A 22747-nucleotide genomic window follows, 5' to 3' on the forward strand; every position below is an offset into this window, starting at 1 on the left:
CAGATCTGACATTGTCCTAACATATTGAATGGCGTCTATCATTCGGTTTGTCTGGTCTCAATGCTTCTTCAGTTTCTTTCTACGTTTGTGCAAAGTTTATACGTCTTAGCAAAATGACATCCTTGCAGTGAATAATTCGGTAAACAAATCCATCTCGCATCTCTCACAGAGATGCTTTTAACATTCTGGATTGAGAAGTTTACACAATGCAATCAACGACAAACCATCACAGGCCAATATTTATAGCATTACTGGATTAACTAAATTTAACACAGCTATTGTATCTACAAAGTAGTTTGGTCTTTCCTAACTCTTTTAAGAATTAAAATTTAAAAATGTTTATAGACTGTATACCTGAGAGGACTGAAATTATTTTTAACAATGCCTTGTGCTTTTTCATCAGCAGCTTCTTCTCCACACACAGTTTACGGCTTTGTTGACACAAATTATGGATTTCATTGATGCTCTGTGGGGAATCAACAAAATGATGTAATGAAAAGCTTGGTATTAACACTGGTGTACATCAGTGCAAGCCACAACAAAGTTATAACAATACAAAATGTTATAAATATCCATAAATTTACATATTTTATTATCCATAAAATTCAGCGTTTTTCTGGCTGCACGTCATTAATAATTTATGTAGATTGCCAAACTCTGGACAGCACATGAACCGTATCAGATCAATTGCAAGAATGCAAGTGTGCTTGGAGCCAATTGACCATGTGGTGAATTGACTGGGCCTCCCACATGCGAGAGACCCTCTTTCTGGTGCAGGCTTTCGAGTGCTCATGTTTTGGTCTCGGTGGGCTTGGGTTCATTACAAGTTGCCCAGCCTGTACCATTGCCAACAATCATACTACTCTGTTGGCATTCTTGCTTCTCACATAGTGAAATCAGTGCAGCAGCAGATTCTGAAACACTCCAACCAGCATCTGTATCAACACAACTTTCTGGTATTTTTGCCTATGATAATGCTATCAGCAAATATTCATCAGGAACAAGTGAGCACCAAGTGGTGTTTTCTTTCCATCACTCCTACAGCCCCTTTGACTTTTTAGTAAGGTTGGTATACATACTTTATTTTCTTATGGAAGGTACAAGAGTAACTCCAAATATCCAGACAGGCTGTATCACGGCAACTATGGAAACATGCCCAAGAATGACAAAAAGTAGTGGGTACAGCCCTGTCCATCACAGGAAAAGCCCATCCACAAGGAACACTGCTACAAGAGAGCAGCATCTATCAAGGACCCCCACCACCCAGGCTGTGCTCTCTTCTTGCTGCTGCCATTAGGATGGCGATACAGGAGCCTCAGGTCCCAGTTTGTCTTCTCTTGCACATTGATTGTTTGTCAGTCTTTGTGTAGTTTTTCATTGAATCTATTGTATTTCTTTGTTCTGTGAATGTCTGCAAGAAAATGAATCTCAAGATTGCATGTGGTGATTACACACTGATAATAAATTTACTTTGAACTATGAAGCATCAATTATGCAATTATCTGTTGGAACTTCCATTTCTACAGAAAACTAAATTTAGATATGAAGGAAAAAAAAGGGATATGAAGTTTCTACAGGAAAATGCACTGAGGCATTAAGTGAGGCAGACACGAGGCAACAACTGGCCCACTCCTAATTCTATATATTATATACTCTGCAGAAGATAAAACATCACGGCTGGCTGTGCCTGTGTGTGTATACACAAAGAGGCAGTGTCCTATTTGCAGAATGAAATGCTAATTGTTATGTCAGTAGACAATGCCAACAGTTCATTGCTTTGTTTTAATTGGTTTATTCTGGGTCATAGGATGTCAACTCTTGGGCTCCCTTAAACACACCAGGGGCACATTCCCCATGTTGCGAAGCTGGTCAGGTCCTCCTCTGCTAAACTCCCTGGGAACCTGTTCCCTATGCTCTCTTTAAATTAATCAGGTTCATTGTATAAGTTATACTACTGCTAAATGTTAAAAAGTATTAATCAATATCCAATAGTCTCAAACATCTAAAGTGCCTATAAGACATATATTTAACCCCCCCCCCCAGAAGTTTTCATGTTTTATTGTTTTACAACATTGAAACACAGAGGATTTAATTTGGCTTTTTTGACACCGATCAACAGAAAAAGACTCTTTCATGTCAAAGTGAAAACAGATCTAAATTAATAACAAATATAAAACAAAATGATGTGCAAGTATTCGCGCACCCCCCCTTTTAATATAAGGCACCAAATCATCACTGGTGCATCCGATTGGTTTTAGAAGTCACATAGTTAAAGGGGAATCTATTTTTGGAGACCTGTGTGCAGTCAAGGTGTTTCAATTGACTGCAGTAAAAATAGATAGATAGATACTTTATTCATCCCCATGGGGAAATTCAACTTTTTTCCAATGTCCCATACACTTGTTGTAGCAAAACTAATTACATACAATATTTAACTCAGTAAAAAATATATGCATCTAAATCATTATCTCAAAAAGCATTAATAATAGCTTTTAAAAAGTTCTTAAGTCCTGGCGGTAGAATCGTAAAGCCTAATGGCATTGGGGAGTATTGACCTCTTCATCCTGTCTGAGGAGCATTGCATCGATAGTAACCTGTCGCTGAAACTGCTTCTCTGTCTCTGGATGGTGCTATGTAGAGGATGTTCAGAGTTATCCATAATTGTATTATCCATAATACACCTGTATCTGGAAGGTCCAACTACTGGCAAGTCAGTATCCTGACAAAAACTACACCGTGAATACAAGAGAACACTCCAAGCAACTCTATGGAGAGGTTATTGAAAAGCACAAGTCAGGTGATGGATACAAGAACATTTCCAAGTCACTGAATATCCATTAGAGTAAGAAATGGAAAGAATAGGGCACAGCTGTAAATCACCTAGAGCAGGCCATCCTCAAATACTGAGTGACTGTGCAAGAAGATGACTAGTAAGGGAAGCCATCAAGAGACCCATGTTACAAGCCTCAGTAGCAGAGACGGGAGAAACTGCACATACAACAACTGTTGCCCAGGTGCTTCAACAGTTGCAGTTTTATACGAGAGTGGCAAAGAGAAAGCCACTGTTGGAAAAAAAACTCACACGAAATCTTGGCTAGAGTTTGGCAGAAGGCAGGTGGGAGACTCTGAAGTCAGCTGGAAGGTTCTATAGTCTGATGAAACCAAAATTGAGCTTTACGGCCAGACTAAACACTATGTTTGGCGCACATCATCAAAAACACACCATCCCTACCATGAAGCATGGTAGTGGCTGCATCATGCTGTGGGGATGCCTCACTGCAGCAGACACTGGAAGGCTTGTGAAGGTAGTGGGTAAAATGAATGCAACAAAATACAGGGAAATCCTGAAGGAAAACCCGATGTAGTCTGCAAGAGACATGGGAGATTTACAGACATACTTTATTGATCCCGAGGGAAATTGGGTTTCATTACAGTCACACCAACCATAGTGTAGAAATATAGCAATATAAAACCATAAATAATTAAATAATAATAAGTTAATCATGCCAAGTGGATATTAGTCCAGGACCAGCCTATTGGCTCAGGGTGTCTGACACTCCGAGGGAGGAGTTGTAAAGTTTGATGGCCACAGGCAGGAATGACTTCCTATGATGCTCAGTGTTGCATCTCGGTAGAATAATTCTCTGGCTAAATGTACTCCTGTGCCTAACCAGTACATTACGGATTGGATGGGAGTCATTGTCCAAGATGGCATGCAACTTGGACAGCATCCTCTTTTCAGACACCACCGTCAGAGAGTCCAGTTCCACTCCCACAACATCACTGGCCTTACAAATGAGTTTGTTGATTCTGTTGGTGTCTGCTACCCTCAGCCAGCTGCCCCAGCACACAACAGCAAACATGATAGCACTGGCCACCACAGACTCGTAGAACATCCTCAGCATCGTCCGGCAGATGTTAAAGGACCTCAGTCTCCTCAGGAAATAGAAAATTTGTTTTCCAGCAAGACAATGACTTCAAGCAAAAAGCCAAAGCTGCACAGGAATGGTTTAATACAACAAAGTCTATGTCCTGGAGTGGCCAATTAGGAGCCCAGACCTCAATTCAATTGAGAATTTGTCGATGGACTTGAAAAAGGTGGCTCTCTCATAATCCCCATGCAATCTGACAGAGCTTGAGCAGTTTTGTAAAGAAGAATGTGGAAAAATTGTAGGGTCCAGATGTACAAAGCTGAAACAGAGCTACGTACACAGACTCAGGGCTGAAATTGTTGCCAAAGGTGCATCTACTAAATACTTATACAATCAATTATTTTGTTTTATATTTGTAATTAATTTAGACCACTTTGTAGGGATCAGTTTTCACTTTGACATGAAAGAGTCTTTTTGTTGATCAGTGACAAAAAAAAGCTAAATTAAATCCACTGATACAATGTTGTAAGAAATTAAAACATGAAAACTTCTGGGGGGGGGGGGGGTGAATGCTTTTTATTGGCAATGTATGCTGAATTTACAGTTTACTGCATTGTAAACAGCATTCACATAATTTAATTGGTACAACTTGTAGAGACAGAATCCAGCTTTAAAAAAAAGTCTGAAACTAGCCAAAGTTGTAATTTATAAGTCAGTTTACATTAACAATGAGATGCTACAAGAAAGTTTGTTGAGTGTAAATGAAATGCAGGTGATTTAATAGCATTGATTCTGAGGCATAGTGAAACAGACTGCGGTTTCAAGGAGGGAAGGAGCTGATCACAATGAGTCCAGAGTCCACCAACCTACACTGAGGTTTGTATGAGAAGTTTTCCCTTTGGCAGCTTGGAACTGAAAAAAAACTGCATGCAAGTTAATAGTTCTGAACCCCACCCAGCTGGCATTGAACCCAATCTGAGTCTGTGTGGTAAACAAAAGGAAGACAAATGACACAGATGCAAATATTATTTTCTAGGTACAGTAAATCTTAGTGACTGTGGGAAAAGGAATGACCATCGGTTTCAGCACGTGAGGGTCACAAGGAGAAAATAATAAAAAAGGAAACGTTACATAATTCAGGGTTCAAAGACCAGATATTGGAAAGGTACAAAAACAAGAGGGTTGTTTTCACAACTGATATCAACTTCCCTAATATTGACTGCTGTCTCCTTAGTTCAAAAGGTTTAAATGGGCAGAATCAATTAGATGTGACAGGACGGTTTCCTAACACAGTATGCAGACAGGTAGACCACAGAAGAGGCCACACTGGATCTAGTACTAGGTAATGAACCTTGTCAGGTGACAGATCCTCAGTAGGTGACAACAGAGATAGGGAGCACCACAACTCCCTGACCTTAGCATAGCCATGGACAAGGATATGAGCAAATGAAATGGGAAAATATTTTATCAGGGGAGGGTGAATTATGATGTTGATAAACCAGAAACGTAAATTGGAAAATGATGTTTACAGAGAAATGCCCAGCAGAAATCTGGAAGCTGTTTAGGGACACTTGCGTGGGGATTTGGACAGATGTGTTTGGCTGAGAGAGAGAAAAAAAGGATGGTAAAGGAACCATAGTTGATAAGAGAAGTGGGACATTTATTCAAGAGGAAAAAGAAAGCATACTTAAGATTAAAGAAACAAAAATCAGACAGGGCTCTTGAGATTTATAAGGTAGCCAGCAAGGAGTTTAAGAGACTGAGTAAAGAATAAGGTTACATGAGAAAACCTTGACAAGCAGGATTAAGGAAAACCCCAAGGTGTTGAACACATGTGAGGAGCAGGAGGGTGTCTAGTGTGAGAGAAGAAAACATGCTTGTAGGTGGAAGAGATGGAGGTTCTTAATGAATACATTGCTTTAGTGTTTACCAGGAACTTTGACAAATGTGAGGTCACTGTAGAATAAGTCAACATGTTGGAGGATGTTAAAGTTAAGAAAGAGGTAGTGTTCAAACTTCTGAGAAACATTAGCATAGATAAGTCCCCAAGGCTGGATGGGATATATCCCAGGTTACTAGTGTAAGCAAGGGGAGAGGTTGCTGGGGCACTGACAATGATGGTTGCATGAAGGATGGCAAATGTTGTTCAAGGTAATCCTGGGAATCAGAGACCAGTGATTCTTACATCAGTGGTGGGCAAACTATTGGAGAACTTTCTTATGGACAGGATTTACAAGCATGTGAAGAAGTATAGCTTTATTAGGGATAGTCAGGATAGCATTGTAAAGGGCAAATCCTACCTCATGAGCCTAACAAATTGGTGACAAAACAAACTGATGAAGAGCAGTGGATTTTTAAAAAAATAATTGAGATTCAGCACGAAATAGGCCCTTCTAGACCCTTTGAGTCTTACCACCCAGCAACCCCTGATTTACTCGTAACCTAATCATGGGACAACTTACTGTGATTAATTTGGCCTACCAACCAGTACATCTTTGGACTGTGGGTGGAAACTGGAGCACCCAGAGGAAACCCACACGGTCACGGAGAAAACCTACAAACTCCTTACAGGCAGTGGTGGGAATCGAACCCGGGTTGCCTATACTATAAAGTGTTGTGCTAACCACTATACTGCCGTATGTTGTATGTACTGTGTGGTGTACGTGAATTTTAGTAAGAAGTTTGACAGGGTACGTTCATCCAGAAAGTCATGAGTCACGGGATCCAGGGAAATTTGGCTATATGGATTCAGAATTGACTTGTCTACCGAACGCAGAGGGTGATAGTAAATGGGAAGTATTCTGTCTGGGTGTCAGTGACAAGCAGTGTTCCGCATGATCTGTTCTGTGACTTTTTTAATATAAATTACATGGTTGAGAAAGTGGAAGGGTGGGTTAGTAAGTTTGCAGATGACACAAAGGTTGAAGGTGTTGAAGTTCACAACTGGACAGAGTTGGCTGGAGATGTGGCAGATGGAATTCAATACTGAGAACTGTGAAGTGATACACTGTGAAAGATCAAACTTGAACACAAGATCTTGCAGATGCTGGAAATCCAGAGCTACACACACACACACACACACAAAAAAGCCACCGAGGTAGCATACTGGTTAGCATGACACTACTACAGCTCAGAGCACTCCATAGATCAGAATTCAATTCTTGCACTGTTCTTACCTGTAAGGAGACTCTGAACGTCTCTGTGTTTTTGCCGGGTTCTCCAGTTTTCTCCCAAAGTCTAAAGACTTATTGAGTAGGTTAAATGGTCATTGTAAATTGTCTTGTGATTAGGGTTAATCAGGGATTGCTGGTGTGGCATGGCCTCGAAGGGCCCACTCTGCACTGTATCGTTAAATAAAAAATAAACCCATTTCATCAGGACTGGAAGTAATTTTAAAGTAAAATTGGATAGGTATATGGATAGGAAAGGAATGGAGGGTTATGGGCTGAGTGCAAGTCGATGGGTCTAGGTGAGAGTAAGTGTTTGGCACGGACTAGAAGGGTCGCGATGGCCTGTTTCCATGCTGTAATTGTTATATGGTTATGATACACAAATAAAAAGGTAGGGCAAGAGGTGAACTAGGGCAAGTTAGAAAGTGATAGGTGAAGACAGGTGAATGGGGAGGTGAAGAAGCTGGGAGGTGGGTAAGTGGAAAAGCAAAGTGCTGAAGGAGAAATCTGATAGGAAAGGTGAGTGGACCATGGACACAGGGAAGGTGTGTGGGTGGAGGGAGGAAAGAGAGGGGTACTGGGGCAGGTGAAGAGGCAAGAAACCAGAGTGCAGAAATGAAGAAGGGGATAGGGGGAGGGGAAAAAATTACCAGAAGTTAGAGAAATCAATGTTCATGCCATCAAGATGGAGGCTACCTAGATGGAATATGAGGTGTTGGTCCTCCAACGTGAGAGTGGCAGAAGAGGAGGCCATGGACTGACATGTCAGAATGGGGATAAAGATCGAAATAGTTGGCCACTGGAAATTATGCTTTTTGTGGATGGAGCTAAGATGCTTGTCAAAACAGTCCCCCAGTCTATGTTGGGTCTCAGCAATGCAAAGGAGGCTGTATTGGGAGCACCTGATACAGTAGATGACAATGAGATTCACAGATGAAGTGCTGCCTCAGCTGCAAGGACTGTTTGGGGCTCTGAATGGGCAGGTGTAGCACTTCTACCGCTTGCAGTGTTATGTGCCAGGAGAGAGACTGGTAGGGAGGGACGACTGGACAAGGGAATAGCAGAGGGAGCAATCCCTCCGGAAAGAGGAAAGTGGGGGCGGTAAAAATGTGAACCGAGAAAGGGGAATGGTATTTTTTTTTACCAGAGACAGGGTGGGAAGAGATACAGTTAAAATAACCATGGGAATTAAAGGGTTTATAAAAGATAATGGTAGACAGTTTGTCTTCAGCGATGGAGGCTGAGAGATTGAGAAAGGGGAGAGTGGTGTCATAAATGGACACCAGAAAGGGAATTTAAGTGAAGGGTGGCAGTTTGGAGGCAAGGTTGATGAAATTGATGAGCTTAGCATGAGTGCATGAAGGAGCTCCAATACAGTCAGTGTAGTGCAGAAAGATCTGGGGAGCATTTCTAGGGAAGGCTTGGAACATGGACTGTTCCATGTAGTCAATGCAAAGGCAGCAGAACTGGGGCCTATGACTACAGCTTGAGTTTGAAGAAAGTAGGAGTCACAAGAGAAATTGTTGAGGGCGAGGAGCAGTTCCACCAGATGGAGGAGAGTGATGGTGGTGGGGAACTGGTCGAATCTGCTGTCGAGAAAGAAGCAGAGAACTTCTTGATGGGGGATTGTCGTGTATAGGGACTGGACATCAATGGTGAAAAGGAGGCAATCAGGGCCACAATTGAAACTTGTTGAGGAGATCGAGAGCATGTGAAGTGTTGCGCATATATGCATGTAAAATGGTAGGAACTGAACCGGGGTGGGGGTGGTGGGGGGAGGGGTAGGAGAGGGGAAGAAAACAGAGTTGAGCAGGAGTAGGCAGAAATCTTAAGGAGTACAAGGTTAATGGCAGGAATCTTAGCAGTGCATAGAAAGAGGGATCTTAGGGTTCAAGTTTATAGATCTCTCAAACTTGCCAGGCAAGTCAATAGGATGGTTAAGAAGGTGTATATGTTGGCCTTCGTTAGTAAGGGGAATGAGTTAAAGAGACACAAAGTAACGCTGCACCCTATATAAAACTCCAGTAGATCATAGAACAGTATTGTAACTTTAGAGAGGGTGCAGAGGAGATTTACCAGGCTACTGGCTGGATTAGAGGAAGTCTTACGAAGATGGTTTGAGCAAGCTAGGGCTTTTCTTTTTGGAGTGACAGAAGATGAGAGATGATTTGACAGGGCTGTATAAGATTATGAAAGACAGAGTGGACAGCCAGCATCCTTTTTTACTCCCAGGTAATTTCAGAGGTACTTTATTTTTTTACTATTATAACATAGTGGTGGGTGCCTGGAAAACACTGCCTGTGGTGCTGGTAGAGGATGATACAATGGAGACTTTTAGATAGGCTCATAGGTATAACAAAAACAGAGGCTAGTGGACAGTGCAGGAAGTAAGAGTTAGATTGATAGTGGAGTTTTATATAGATCAGTACATCATGGGCTGAACATCCTATATAGTGCTATTTTCATAAGGTGGATACAAATTTTGTTGTCTTGCCCCATTGCCTTTGGGGATCAGATATTTTAATGCATTATCTTCCTTTGACAGTTTGAATAAATTTTTTTTTAAAAAATCAACCTCTTGGTGGGTCACAGTGCACAGTACAGCTGGAGTGAGAAGCTCTTTACTCCTTCTACAATTTCTTCATTACCAAGATGGAACATAAACCCGAAGGAAACAATAACTGTTAAGATTCTTAGCTAGTCAAAGAAATAAAAGTTATAGAAATTGGTTTAGCCAACCTCAATGAGGATGGCACGCTTTGAAACTCTCTCATCCTGGAAGAGCAGCTCCCTCAGCTCGTTGAAACGTTTCTGCATCTGTTTGCGCCATTCTCGCTCTCTCAGGGTGTGCAGCAGTGGATTCTTCCTGGTCTTCCGTAGCTCAGACTCAATGCAGCTCTTTAAAATAAACATAATATATGTTGCACAGAAATGTAAGATCACATCCATAGGCAATGCCTGTTATGCTTCTAAAGATACCATACTGCACAGAAAGATCAAACTTTTGCTGAACTGCAGAGGTTAAACAGCCAGGACACTAACATGAGCACACTCAAAGTACTGAATGAAGATCTGAATCTTAAAGGTGATTTGGGAGACAACTTTTTCCACACAGGGGATGGTGAACATCTGGAATGAACTGGTTGAGGCAGGTACAATTGCAATGTTTAAGACACATTTGTACAGGTACTTGGAAAGGGAAAGTATAGAGGAAAACACAAGAGACTACAGATGTTGTAGCAAAGAAATTGCTGGAAGAACTGAACAAGTCACACAGTATCTGTAGAGGCAAAGAGACATTTGATATTTCATGTTGAGATTGTGCAGGAGGACAGCCTGGAAGGCCTAGGGGGATATACGCCTAACATGGGCAAATGGTAGTGGTGTAAATAAATATGGTTAACAACAGACCATTCGGCAGAGGAGCAGGATGAGGCAATTCAGAAGAATATGGAGTCTGCTCCGCCATTCCATTACACCTTGTTATCCCTCTCAACCCCATTCTCTTGCTTTTTCCCTGTAACCTTTCATACCCTTACTAATCAAGAAGATATTAACCTCCATTTTAAGTATACCCACTGATGGCCTCCACAGCTATACGTGGTAATGAATTCCACAGATTAACCACCCTCTGGCTAAAGAAATTCCTCCTCATCTAATTTCTAAAGGAACACCCTTGTATTCTGATGCTGCGTCCCCTGGTCCTAGCCTCCCTCATTATAGGAAACATCCTCTCCACGCGCACTCCAACTAGGGCCTAGGCTTTTCAATATTTCATAGGTTTCAATAAGATAAAAACATAGAAAACCTACAGCACAATACAGGCCCTTTGGCCCCCAAAATTGTGCCGAACATGTCCCTACCGTAGAAATTACTAGGCTTACCTACAGCCCTCTATTTTTCTAAGATCCATGTTCCTATCCAAAAGTCTCTTAAAAGACCCTATCATATCCGCCTCCACCACCGTTGCCGGCAGCCCATTCCACGCAAATCACCACTCTCTGAGTAAAAAATCTTACCCCGACATCTCCTCTGTACCTACTCTCCAGCACCTTAGACCTGTGTCCTCTTGTGGCAACCATTCCAGCCCTGGGAAATAGCCTCTGACTATCCACACGATCAATGCCTCTCATCATCTTATACACTTTTATCAGGTCACCTCTCCTCCTCCGTCGCTCCAGGGAGAAAAGGCGAAGTTTACTCAACCTATTCTCATAAGGCATGCTCCCCAATCCAGGCAACATCCTTGTAAATCTCCCCTGCACCCTTTCTATGGCTTCTACATCCTTCCTGTAGCGAGGCAACCAGAACTCAGCACAGTACTCCAATTGGGGTCTGACCAGGGTCCTATATAGCTGCAACATTACCTCTCGGCTCCCAAATTCAATTCCACAATTGATGAAGGCCAATACACCGTACCTCTTCTGAACCACAGAGTCAACTTGCGCAGCTGCTTACAAGATACTCCCTTATTCTTATATACTTCAGGGGTTACAGGCCCAGAGCCATCAAACGTTCCTCACACATTAACCCTTTCATTCCTGGCATGTTGGGATCATTCTCATGAACTTCATGTGGACCATCTCATATGCCAGCACATCCTTTCTGAAATAGAGGACCTAAACCTACTCCCAATACTTCAATTATGTGATGTGGGCTGATAAGGCCCATTTCTTTGCTGTATACTACAATAATTCAAATGATTTACAATCTGCATTGATTTCAAAGTGAGGTTATTTTAATTTTACACAAAATCTTCTGCTGCCCTGTGTAGATTAGGGGACCACTCTCCATTCCACCTGCAAAAAGCAGTTTCCCGGTGGCCAACCATTTTAATTTCTATCCCTATTCCCATTCTGATGTTGGTCCATGGCCTATTTTTCTGCCACACTGAGGGCAGGTTGGAGGAGCAACACCTCATATTCCATACGGGTAGCCTTCAACCTGAAGGCATCAACCCGCAGATTTCTCCAACTTTCAGCAATTTTTTTTCTACCTTCCTCGTTCTATAATTCCCCACTCTGGAACCTTGTAATTTCTCCTCACCAGCCCATTACTTCCCCTGGTGCCTTTTCCTCCTTCCCTCTCTCCCATCATCCACTTTCCTCTCACATCAAGTTTCTTCTTCTCCGCCCCTTTACTTTTTCCAACTATCACTTCTCAGCTTCTTATTTCATCCCCTTCCCCCCAACTACCAGGCTTCACCTATCACCTTCTAGCTTGTACTCCTTCCAGTTCTAATGAAGGGTCTTGGCCCAAAATGTCAATTGTATATTCATTTCAGTATATGCTGCCTGACCTGTTGAGCTCCTCCAGCATTTTGTGTGTGTTGCAATGGATATTCAGCATCTGCAGAATTTGTCTTTATAATTTGCTGCCCCAAAAAAAACACGGTGAATTGTTGTCAAGAAAATCCAGCTACTGGAACTTTCATTTATTAGACAATATAAAAAGTGTATTTTTTTATTAAAGTAATAATTTTCACAACCAGCAATTGTTCAGATCTTGTATGTATGGTTGGCTCCCAAGACCTTAGAAGTATTTAAATAAGGAAAAACCTACAAATGTGTTTGAACCTATGGTCACAATATGTATGCAGCGGGTGGCAAAACAGTAATGAGAGCACAAAGACCACAAAAAGAACGAAGGGGCAGGTTAGTTCACAAGAGGCTCTGCAGAAGTGTGGCATCTTTTGCAATAATTCTCTGCTAAATGATCAACTCCTTGGCAGTTGCTGAGGAACTGCTTCCACTGCACTCTGAGTTCCTAGTAGGATGAACAAACGCATATGGATCTGCATGCTCTGCTGAGGTGCTGGAGATCAGCATTTTCCTTCGCCCATGCAGGTCCTGGAGGAGACCAAAGTCTCTCAGTGCCTTCCTGGATACTTCTATTCCATTTACTGATTGAGCCAGGACACATTTTTTGCAAGGATGTTCTGAGACAATGCTCAACATCTGTCTTCACTGTACTTTGCTGTGATAAACCTCAATGGAGTGTAGCTGTTTCCAGTACTTGGTGTCAGATATTCAAATGATATGGCCTGCCCACTGGAGGATGGCTTAGTGTAACTAGGCTCTCAGTGTTGGGGATGCTGGCTTGGGGAGGTTACTGACATAATGCTCACTTTTCCTGTCAGTAGACTTGGAATATTTTATACAGACAGCATTGATAGAATTTTGGGTAGTTACTGTCAGGAGCACACGTGTATCTATTTATTTATTTAGCTATACAGTGCAGAGTTGGCCCTTTGAGCCACACCAACAAAATGGATTAACCCTAACCAAATCATGGAACAATTTACAACGTCCATTTGACCTACCTGGTACGTCTTTGGACTATGAGAGGAAACAGAAGCACCTGGAGGAAACCCACACATTTCAATGGGAGGACGCACAAACAGTATTGGAATTGAACTCCAAACCTCTACACTATCGTTATGTCTTTAAAACTACTCGCGGATAGGACTCCAAATAATAATATTCGCTGAAATGGGGAAGAGGCTGGCCACTGGGTTTATACTAGTTGGATAAGGATAATATTCTCCAATATTTTATGATTTTATCATTCTATTTTCAAAACACTTTATAAAATAAGCATCTTACTAGAACAGCCACAACTTAAGTAAGTACAGGACATATTTAAATCAACACTATCAGGGCTTACCCTTTTCTTGCGTGGAGCCTTATGCGATTGTGAATAATTATGAAAATGCCACCTAAACAAAATAAACGTTCATTGATTACAATGCACAATTATGGAGCATCTCAGTCATACAGCCACAGAAGACTACAAAACGTTAACAGGCCCTTAAGCCCATCTAGTCTATGCTGAACCCTTAATGTGAACAAAAGAGATCGTTGTTGACTTCAGGAGGGCATGGAGCGACCATTCCCCCCTGAACATTGACGGCTTCTCGGTAGAGATCGTAAAGAGCACCAAATTTCCTGGTGTTCACGTGACAGAGAATCTTATCTGGTCCCTCAACACCAGCTCCATAGCAAAGAAAGCCCAGCAGCATCTCTACCTTCTGCGAAGGCTGAGGAAAGTCCATCTCCCACCCCCCATCCTCATCACATTCTACAGGGGTTGCATTGAGAGCATCCTGAGCAGCTGCATCACTGCCTGGTTTGGAAATTGCACCACCTCGGATCGCAAGACCCTGCAGCGGACAGTGAGGTCAGCTGAGAAGATCATCGGGGTCTCTCTTCCCGCCATCACGGACAATACACTACATGCTGCATCCGCAAAGGAAACAGCATTATGAAGGACCCCACGCACCCCTCATACAATCTCTGCTCCCTCCTGTCGTCTGGAAAAAGGCTCTGAAGCTCTCAGGCTCTCACGACCAGACTATGTAACAGTTTCTTCCCCCAAGCTATCAGACTCCTCAATACCCAGAGCCTGGACTGACACCTTGCCCTATTGTCCTGTTTATTATTTATTGTAATGCCTGCACTGTTGTTATACACTTTATGCAGTCCTGTGTAGGTCTGTAGTCTAGTGTAGTTAACTTTCTCTGTATTGTTTTTTTTAAAAAACATAGTTCAGTCTAGTTTTTGTACTGTGACATGAAACACCATGGTCCTGAAAAACACTGTCTTATTTTTACTATGTACTGTACCAGCAGTTATGGTCGAAATGACAATACAAGTGACTTGACTTGACTTGATTAATCTGTCTAGTTCCACTGACCTGCACCCACAACCCTCCATATTCCAACCATCCATGTACCTATCCAAATTTCTCTTAAATGTTAAAATCAGAATCACATCCACCACTTGGACTGGCAAATTGTTCCATAATCTCAGTACCCTCCGAGTGAAGTAGTTCCAACTCATGTTCCCATTAAGCATTTCACCTTTCACCCTTACCCTGAGATCTCTGTTGTAGTCTCACCCTCAGTGGGAAAAAGCCTGCTTGCATTTACTCTACCTATACCCCTCATAATTTTGTATACCTCTATTAAATCTCCCTTCAATCTTCTGCATTATAGGAAATAAAGTTCTAACCTATTCAACCTTTCCCTACAATTCCTGTTCTCAAGTCCCAGCATAATACTTGTAAACTTTCTCTGCACTCTTTCACTTTATTTATATCCTTCCTGTAGTTAGCTGACCAAGACTGCACACAATACTCCAAATTAGAGCTCACCGACATCTTATACAACTTCAATATAACATCGCATTCCTAATTTCAGTACTTCGATTTATGAAGGCCAATGCACCAAAAGCTTTCTTTCCAACCCTAGACATCTGTATTCCCAGATCCCTCTGTTCTACTGCGCTCCTCAGTGGCCTACACTCACTGTGCAAGACCTACCCTGATTGGTCCTCCCAAAGCGCAACACCTCAAACTTGTCTGCAGTAAATTCCATCTGCTCCAGAAGCCACTGCAACCTCTGATAGTCTTTCTTGCTGTCCACTAAACCCACAATCTTGGTGTCATCCACAAATTTGCCGATCCAGTTTACCCTATTATTATCCAGATTGTTGACATAGATGACAAACAACAACGGACCCAGCACTGAGGCCTGCAGTACTCCACTAGTCAGGTAGGTAATCCTACTACCACTCTCTGGAATCTCTCACAAAACCAATGTCTCATTCAATTTACTACTTCATCTTGAATGCCAAGCGACTGTACTTTCTTGACCAACCTCCCATGTGGGACCTTGTGAATGGCCTGCTAAAGTTCATGTAGACAATACTTACCACCTTGCCTTCAATTTACCTGGCAATTTCCAGAACAGTAAGATTGGTTAGACATGACCTACTATGCACAAAGTCCTGCTGACTATCCCTAATCAGTCCCTATCTAAGTACTTGCACACCCAGCCCATTAGAACACCTTCCAAGAACTTTCCCAATACTGATGTTAGGCCTTATAAAGAAGCCTTCTAAAAGGGGCACATCTCAACCATGACTTCTTCCAAGAACAAAGCTGTAAATGCACTTAATTTCAAAACTTTTTCTAGAAAACAGAATGATAGCAATTGTTAGAATCTCTGCACTGACCTGGGAGGTGCACATAATTTCTCACACACTGAGAGGTCATAATCATCCTCCACCTCAAAGTCCACATTTTCACTCTCCGAATGAGTCTGCAGGGATGATGATGATAATAATAATAATAATAATAATAATTAGGGTTACTGTATTAAGAATAGTTGAATTATCCACAACCAACTTACTCAACCAACACTTTACAGATGGACAAGTGCTCTATCCACAGCAGCTTCCTCCAAAGCAAAACTTCCTCCAGCACCCACATACACATTGGTCTAATAGGATGACATTATAACCTGTGCCAATCCCTTTATCTTTGGAATTTGTTGCCACAGGCAGCTCTGGAGGCCAAGTCATTAAGTATATGGGGAGAAGGCAGGAGATTGGGGCTGAGAGGAAAAACGATTAGCCATGATGAAATGGTGGAGCAGACTTGATGCTCCATATGGCCTAATTCTACTCCTACACCTTATGGTACCAACCAACTCCAGAGCCCAAATACCAGTTTATCTGAGATCAGTGTACTCTCATCAGAGTGCACACCTCAGTTTTGCCAAGTGCCTTCATCCATCTGAAGAGGTATAGTTAACCAGTGAAAGCTGATTTTGAGGAAAAAGATCCCTTAAGGTGGCTGCACAGATAGGTAAAGCAATGAAACCTGCAAACACTTGCCTACATTAGACTGAGCAGACTTAAAAAGTAAGGTGGTTATACATTCTAAGAACACTAGCTGGAATAGTCTGTGCATTTGTGTATGCCATGCTATAGGAAAATTGTGACAACATTAGAAAGGATGCAGTTTTACCAGGAGTTTGGCTGGGGTGGGTGTCAGTTATAGACAGAAACTGGATAGGTTGGGTGTTTTCTCTGAGGAGTGCTGGAGGTAGAGGGAACCTGATAGGGGTTTTACAAATTTATGAGTATAGGTATGGTTTGTTTGTGTGTTATGTGTCACGTCATGATGTGGGCAATCATGGTCTTTCTAAGACCATGATTGCCCAGTGGTTTGTCATTGCCTTCCTCTGGGCAGAGTGTTTACAAGACAGGTGACCCCACCCATTATTAGTACTCTTCAGAGAACAGGTAGGGTAGATAGCAAGAAATACCTCCTGTAACACAGGTGTCTCATAGGTTTTGGATAAAGGATGGGATTTAAAGAGGATTTATTTTTCAGCCAAAAGATTGGTATCTGAAAAGCACTGCCTTGGGGGTAGAGGAGGCAGGAATTCCTTAACCTCTACAGCTATTCTGACAAGGACTTGAATCACAAAGGCAAAGGCACCTATGGACCAAGTGCAGACTGAATGAGATGAACACATTACAACCCGGGCCAATCTCTTCCATGACATTAATGAGCTCTGGAACCCTAACACCAGTCTATCTGAGATCAGAGCACCCCCTTCAGTCTGCATATCTCAGCTTACTTGGTCAGTACTGACCTGGTGGGCTAAGGACAGGTTATATGACTGAATGAAAATAAACCTACACCTGGATATTTTTAAGAAGCATGTTCATTTCAACAGCATCCCAATACGTACCAGTATTTCCACATCAATTTCATTTATTTCATCCATATTTAAGTCGAAATCAGAATGACTGCCAAAATCAGAGCTGCCAATAGACGATGCTTTCCCTACAGAGAAGAAGGCATCTTCATCTTGACCATTACAAGCCTTTTGTCTTATTGCAGAGAGGTCATAAAAATCAGTGCTCATAACTTCTTGGTAATTCTCTTTGGTGTTTCCTTCCATCTTGCCGGTATTTAAGCTGCTGACCTTCACTTCATCTTGCTCCCATTGAATTCCTTTATCACTCTGATGTTCTGACATGTTATTGTTTATTACCGCAGCTTCAGAAGGATCACTGTTTTTACGCCACTGAGTATCAGAAGGTTTCTGAAAGGTTAATGCCTGTACGTCAGAGGTTCCCTCTGCACTGAATTGTCCATCATCTGTCTGTTCCTGAAGTACTTCAGATCTCAAACCTACAAAAGGAAGCAGCTGATCAGATCATCAGAACTGACCCTTCCATAATAGTTGTGGAGCACTTTAGATGGCAGGTAAAAGTCCACCACATTACCATGCATGCCAGCCATTTAAAGTTTTACGTGACCCAGCTGCTTTGTGATCACATCATTCCACACCTGCATCTGAACAGAATTCAAAGTTTCAAACAGCTGGGATGAGATTTGAATGCATACATCTGAATTTCAAGGCCAGTAATACATGTTACTCCTCCAAGAGGACCACAACCCTGTTGTGGTTTAGAGGCTTGCGTGCCACAATGACCCAGAGGGCTATATTGGCAGGACTTTGTGCTTTGGCTCTTGGTAAGGTCACCTATGCCAAACAGGTCAAAGACCAGGCTAAGTGTAGAGACTAGATTAAGAGTGGTCTACTGGTCCTCTAGGTTCAGGGGTTCAGCTCAGGGCTAACAACCCTGACAGGACAAACAAAATTATTATATGGAGACATGAAGAATCCTTCTACCTCTGAGTGTGGCAGTACTCCTGAGGTCTCCACCTAGAACTTGCATGACTGACAGCAGTGAAAACTGAGGAAAAGCTACTGACAAGGTGAAGGAAACCCTGCGATGGAGGACTTTCATTGCTGCCCTAAACACCAGCAGCATAATGGGCTTAAAAAAAACATGTTACTACACTGATCCTGGATTTCATTTGCTGTCACAAAGATCAGAAAGGAGGACAAACTATTTTCTTTCATTCTAGAACATGAATCTCTCTTCTTGCTCAAAATGTCGACTCTACTTTTTCTCCCCCTTAGATGCTGCCTGGCCTGCTGAGTTCCTCCAGCATTTTGTGTGTGTTGCTAAAATTTACATGGATGATGTCAGGTCTAGTGGACTTGAGTTATGAGGAAACATTGAATAGGTTAGGACTGTATTCTTTAGAACGAAGACAGGAAATTTGATAGGATACACACAAAATTATGAGTATAGATTGGGAAATGCAAACACACTTGTTCCACTGAGGCTGTGTGAGGTATTACAACCAGAGGCTATGGCAAAGGAGTGAAAGGTGAAAAGTTTAAGGGGAAAATTCTTCAGTCAGAGGGTCATGAGAATTTAGAATGAGCTGCCAGCACATTCTATACAAACTCGATTTTAGCGTTTAAGAGAAGATTGGATAGGTACATGGATAGTAGGGGAATGGAGGGCCACGGTTCAGTGCAGGTCGCTGGGAGTAAGAAGTATAAGTGGTTTTGGCATGGACGAGATGAGCCAAACGGCCTACTTCTCTATTCTACTTATAAAAATAATCTATGAACTCACTTTCAATTACTCTATAATTCATGCTCTCAATATTAATTGTTCTCAGTATTACCTATTTATTTATCGATTAATTATTAGGGTGTTTGAATGCCTGCAAGAAAATGAAACTTAGGATGTACAGTAGTGCTTTTATAATAGATTTGCTTTGAACTTTGAATTCTCAAAACAAGGATTACTTCAATTTATTTCCAGCACAGCAACCCCATTGCAACCAAATGGTTTGGGCATCATATCCATGAGAACACAACAGAGTGGTATCTTCTTCACTGACTTTCAAAATGCAGTAGCACAGGACACTTACTGTGCAATCCCTCACCCAATGAGAGAAGTATTGTACAGTTAAAAATTACAAGAGTCTGAATTATTTCGTTACCTCACAAAGGTAAAGCAAAAGCCCCTCTTACTTGAAAGATGTGAAATTTCCGCTAGCAATTTACTCTGCTTTTTCATTAACAGTTCCTTTTCCATGGAGAGTTGATCTGATTGTATATCTAAATCGCTGATTACATTAATGGCCTGCGAAGATAAAACCGAGATAACAATGCCTGATCAAGTAGTGCCAGAAATTATCCTGTCAATTCTCTGACAGAATTACAATCCAGATGGCAAATCTACCCAACATGCTGGAGTAGCTCCACAAGAAAATTTGTTTTCAAAATGCTCAGTCAAACACATCTCCTCCACAATCCCCATCAGCACAAGTGCACTACCAAGCTTTGTGCTCAGCTCCTTGCTCTACTTACTTTATACTTATGACTGCGTGACTAAGCACAACTCCAACACCATATTTAAGTTTGCTGACAAAACCACTGCCAATTGGACGAATCAAAGGTGGTGACAAATCAAAAATAGGAGGGATTGAAAATAGGGGGGTGGCGTGGCTTTAATGGTAAGAAATGATATTAAATCATTAGAAAGAGTTGAAATAGGATTGGAAGGTACAGAATCTTTATGGGTTGAGCTAAGAAATCGCAGGGGTAAAACTGCCTGATGGCAGTTATCTACAGGCCTCCAAACAGCTGCAGTGATGTGGACTACAAATTACAACAGGAAATAGAAAAGGCTTGCCAGAAGGGCAGTGTTATGATAATTGTAGGGGCTTTTAACATGCGAGTGAATTGGGAAAATCAGGTCAGCACTGGATATCAAGCGAGAGAATTTGTAGAATGTCTACGAGATGGCTTTTTAGAACAGCTTGTTGTTGAGCCCACTAGGGGATCGGCTGTACTGGATTGGGTATTGTGTAATGAACCAGAGGTGATTAGAGAGATGGAAGTGAAGGAACCCTTAGGAGGCAGTGATCACATGATTGAGTTCACTGTGAAATTTGAGAAAGAGAAGCCAAGATCCGATGTGTTGGTATTTCAGTGGAGTAAAGGAAATTACAGTGGCATGAGAGAGGAACTGGCCAAGGTTGACTGGAAAGGGACAACAGCAGAAAGGACAGCAGAGCAGCAGTGGCTGGAGTTTGTGCGAGAAGTGAGGAAGGTGCAAGACAGATATATTCCAAACAAGAAGAAATTTTCAAATGGAAAAAGGATGCAACTGTGGCTGACAAGAGAAGTCAAAAGCCAAAGTAAGAGCAAAGCAGAGGGCATACAAAGAAGCAAAAATTAGTGGGAAGACAGAGGATTGGGAAGTTTTTTAAAGCTTACAAAAGGAAACTAAGAAGGTAATTAAGAGGGAAAAGATGAACTATGAAAGGAAGTTAGCAAATAATATCAAAGAGGATACTAAAAGCTTTTTCAAGTATATAAAGAGTAAAAGACAGGTGAGAGTAGATATAGGACTGATAGAAAATGATGCTGGAGAAATTGTAATGGGAGATAAGGAGATGGTGGAGGAACTGAACGAGTATTTTGCATCAGTTTTCACTGAGGAAGACATCAGCGATATACCGGACATTCAAAGGTGTCAGGGAAAAGAAATATGCGCAGTCACAATTACGACAGAGAAAGTACTCAGGAAGCTGAATAGTCTACGGGTAGATGAATCTACCAGATGAAAAGCACCCTCGTGTTCTGAAGGAAATAGCAGTGGAGATTGCGGAGGCATTAGCAATGACCTTTCAAAAGTCGATAGATTCTGGCCTGGTTCTGGAGGACTGGAAGATTGTAAATGTCACTCCGCTATTTAGGAAGGGGGCAAGGAAGCAAAAAGGAAATTATAGACCTGTTAGCTTGACATCGGTGGTTGGGAAGTTGTTGGAGTCAATTGTCAAGGATGAGGTTACAGAGTACCTGGAGGCATATGACAAGATAGGCAGAACTCAGCATGATTTCCTTAAAGGAAAAACCTGCCTGACAAATCTAGTGCAATTTTTTTTGAGGAAATTACAAGTAGCCTAGACAAGGGAGATGCAGTGGATGTTGTGTATTTGGATTTTCAGAAGGCCTTTGACAAGGAACTGCACATGAGGCTGCTAAACAAGATAAGAGCCCATGGAATTACGGGAAAATTACATACGTGGATAGAGCACTGGTTGATTGGCAGGAAACAGAGTGGGAATAAAGGGATCCCATTCTGGTTGGCTGCCGGTTACCAATGGTGTTCTACAGGGGTCCGTGTTGGGGCTGCTTCTTTTTACAATGTATATCAATGATTTGGATTATGGAATAGATGGCTTTGTTGCTATGTTTGCTGATGATACAAAGATAGGTGGAGGGGCCGGTAGTGCTGAGGAAACAGAGTCTGCAGAGAGACTTGGATAGATTGGGGGAATGGGCAAAGAAGTGGCAAATGAATTACAATGTCATGCACTTTGGTAGAAGAAATAAATGGGCAGACTATTATTTAAATGGGAAGAGTATTCAAAGTTCTGAGATGCAACGGGACTTGGGAGTCCTCATGTAGGATACCCTTAAGGTTAACCTCCAGGTTGAGTCAGTGGTGAAGAAGGTGAATGCAATGTTGGCATTTATTTCTAGAGGAATAGAGTATAGAGGCAGGGATGTGATGTTGAGGCTCTATGAGGCACTGATAAGACCTCACTTGGAATGCTGTGTGCAGTTTTGGGCTCCTTATTTAAGAAAGGATGTGCTGACATTGGAGAGGGTTCAGAGAAGATTCACTAGAATGATTCTGGGAATGAGAGGGTTAACATATGAGGAATGTTTGACCGCTCTTGGACTGTACTCCTTGGAGTTTAGAAGAGGGGGGACCTCATAGAAACATTTTGAATGTTGAAAGGCATGGACAGAGTGGATGTGGCAAAGTTGTTTCCCATGGTGGGGGAGTCTAGTATGAGAGGACATGACTTGAGGATTACATGGCGCCCATTCAGAACAGAGATGCGAAATTATTTTTTTTTAGCCAGAGGGTGGTGAATCTATGGAATTTGTTGCCACGGGCGGCAGTCATTAGGTGTACTTAAGCCAGAGATTGATAGGTATCTGAGTAGTCAGGG

At 42.0% G+C, this 22747-nt stretch overlaps 1 protein-coding gene across 4 annotated transcripts in view; it reads right to left on the bottom strand.

The window, feature by feature from the left end:
- The window catches only part of LOC140716569 (uncharacterized), a 123070-nt gene that overhangs the window by 23204 nt on the left and 77119 nt on the right, over window positions 1-22747 (bottom strand). For all 4 annotated transcript variants that reach the window (XM_073029404.1, XM_073029403.1, XM_073029405.1 and 1 more), the window contains 6 exons: window positions 19746-19857; window positions 17589-18034; window positions 16060-16145; window positions 13709-13760; window positions 9782-9940; window positions 355-466 (listed from right to left, as the gene is read on the bottom strand). In XM_073029404.1, the coding sequence (XP_072885505.1) occupies window positions 355-466; window positions 9782-9940; window positions 13709-13760; window positions 16060-16145; window positions 17589-18034; window positions 19746-19857 (967 nt within the window). The remainder of the gene's footprint in view (window positions 1-354; window positions 467-9781; window positions 9941-13708; window positions 13761-16059; window positions 16146-17588; window positions 18035-19745; window positions 19858-22747) is intronic.

Source organism: Hemitrygon akajei, chromosome 25 (genome assembly GCF_048418815.1).
Source record: "Hemitrygon akajei chromosome 25, sHemAka1.3, whole genome shotgun sequence".
Classification (NCBI taxonomy): Eukaryota; Metazoa; Chordata; class Chondrichthyes; order Myliobatiformes; family Dasyatidae; genus Hemitrygon; species Hemitrygon akajei.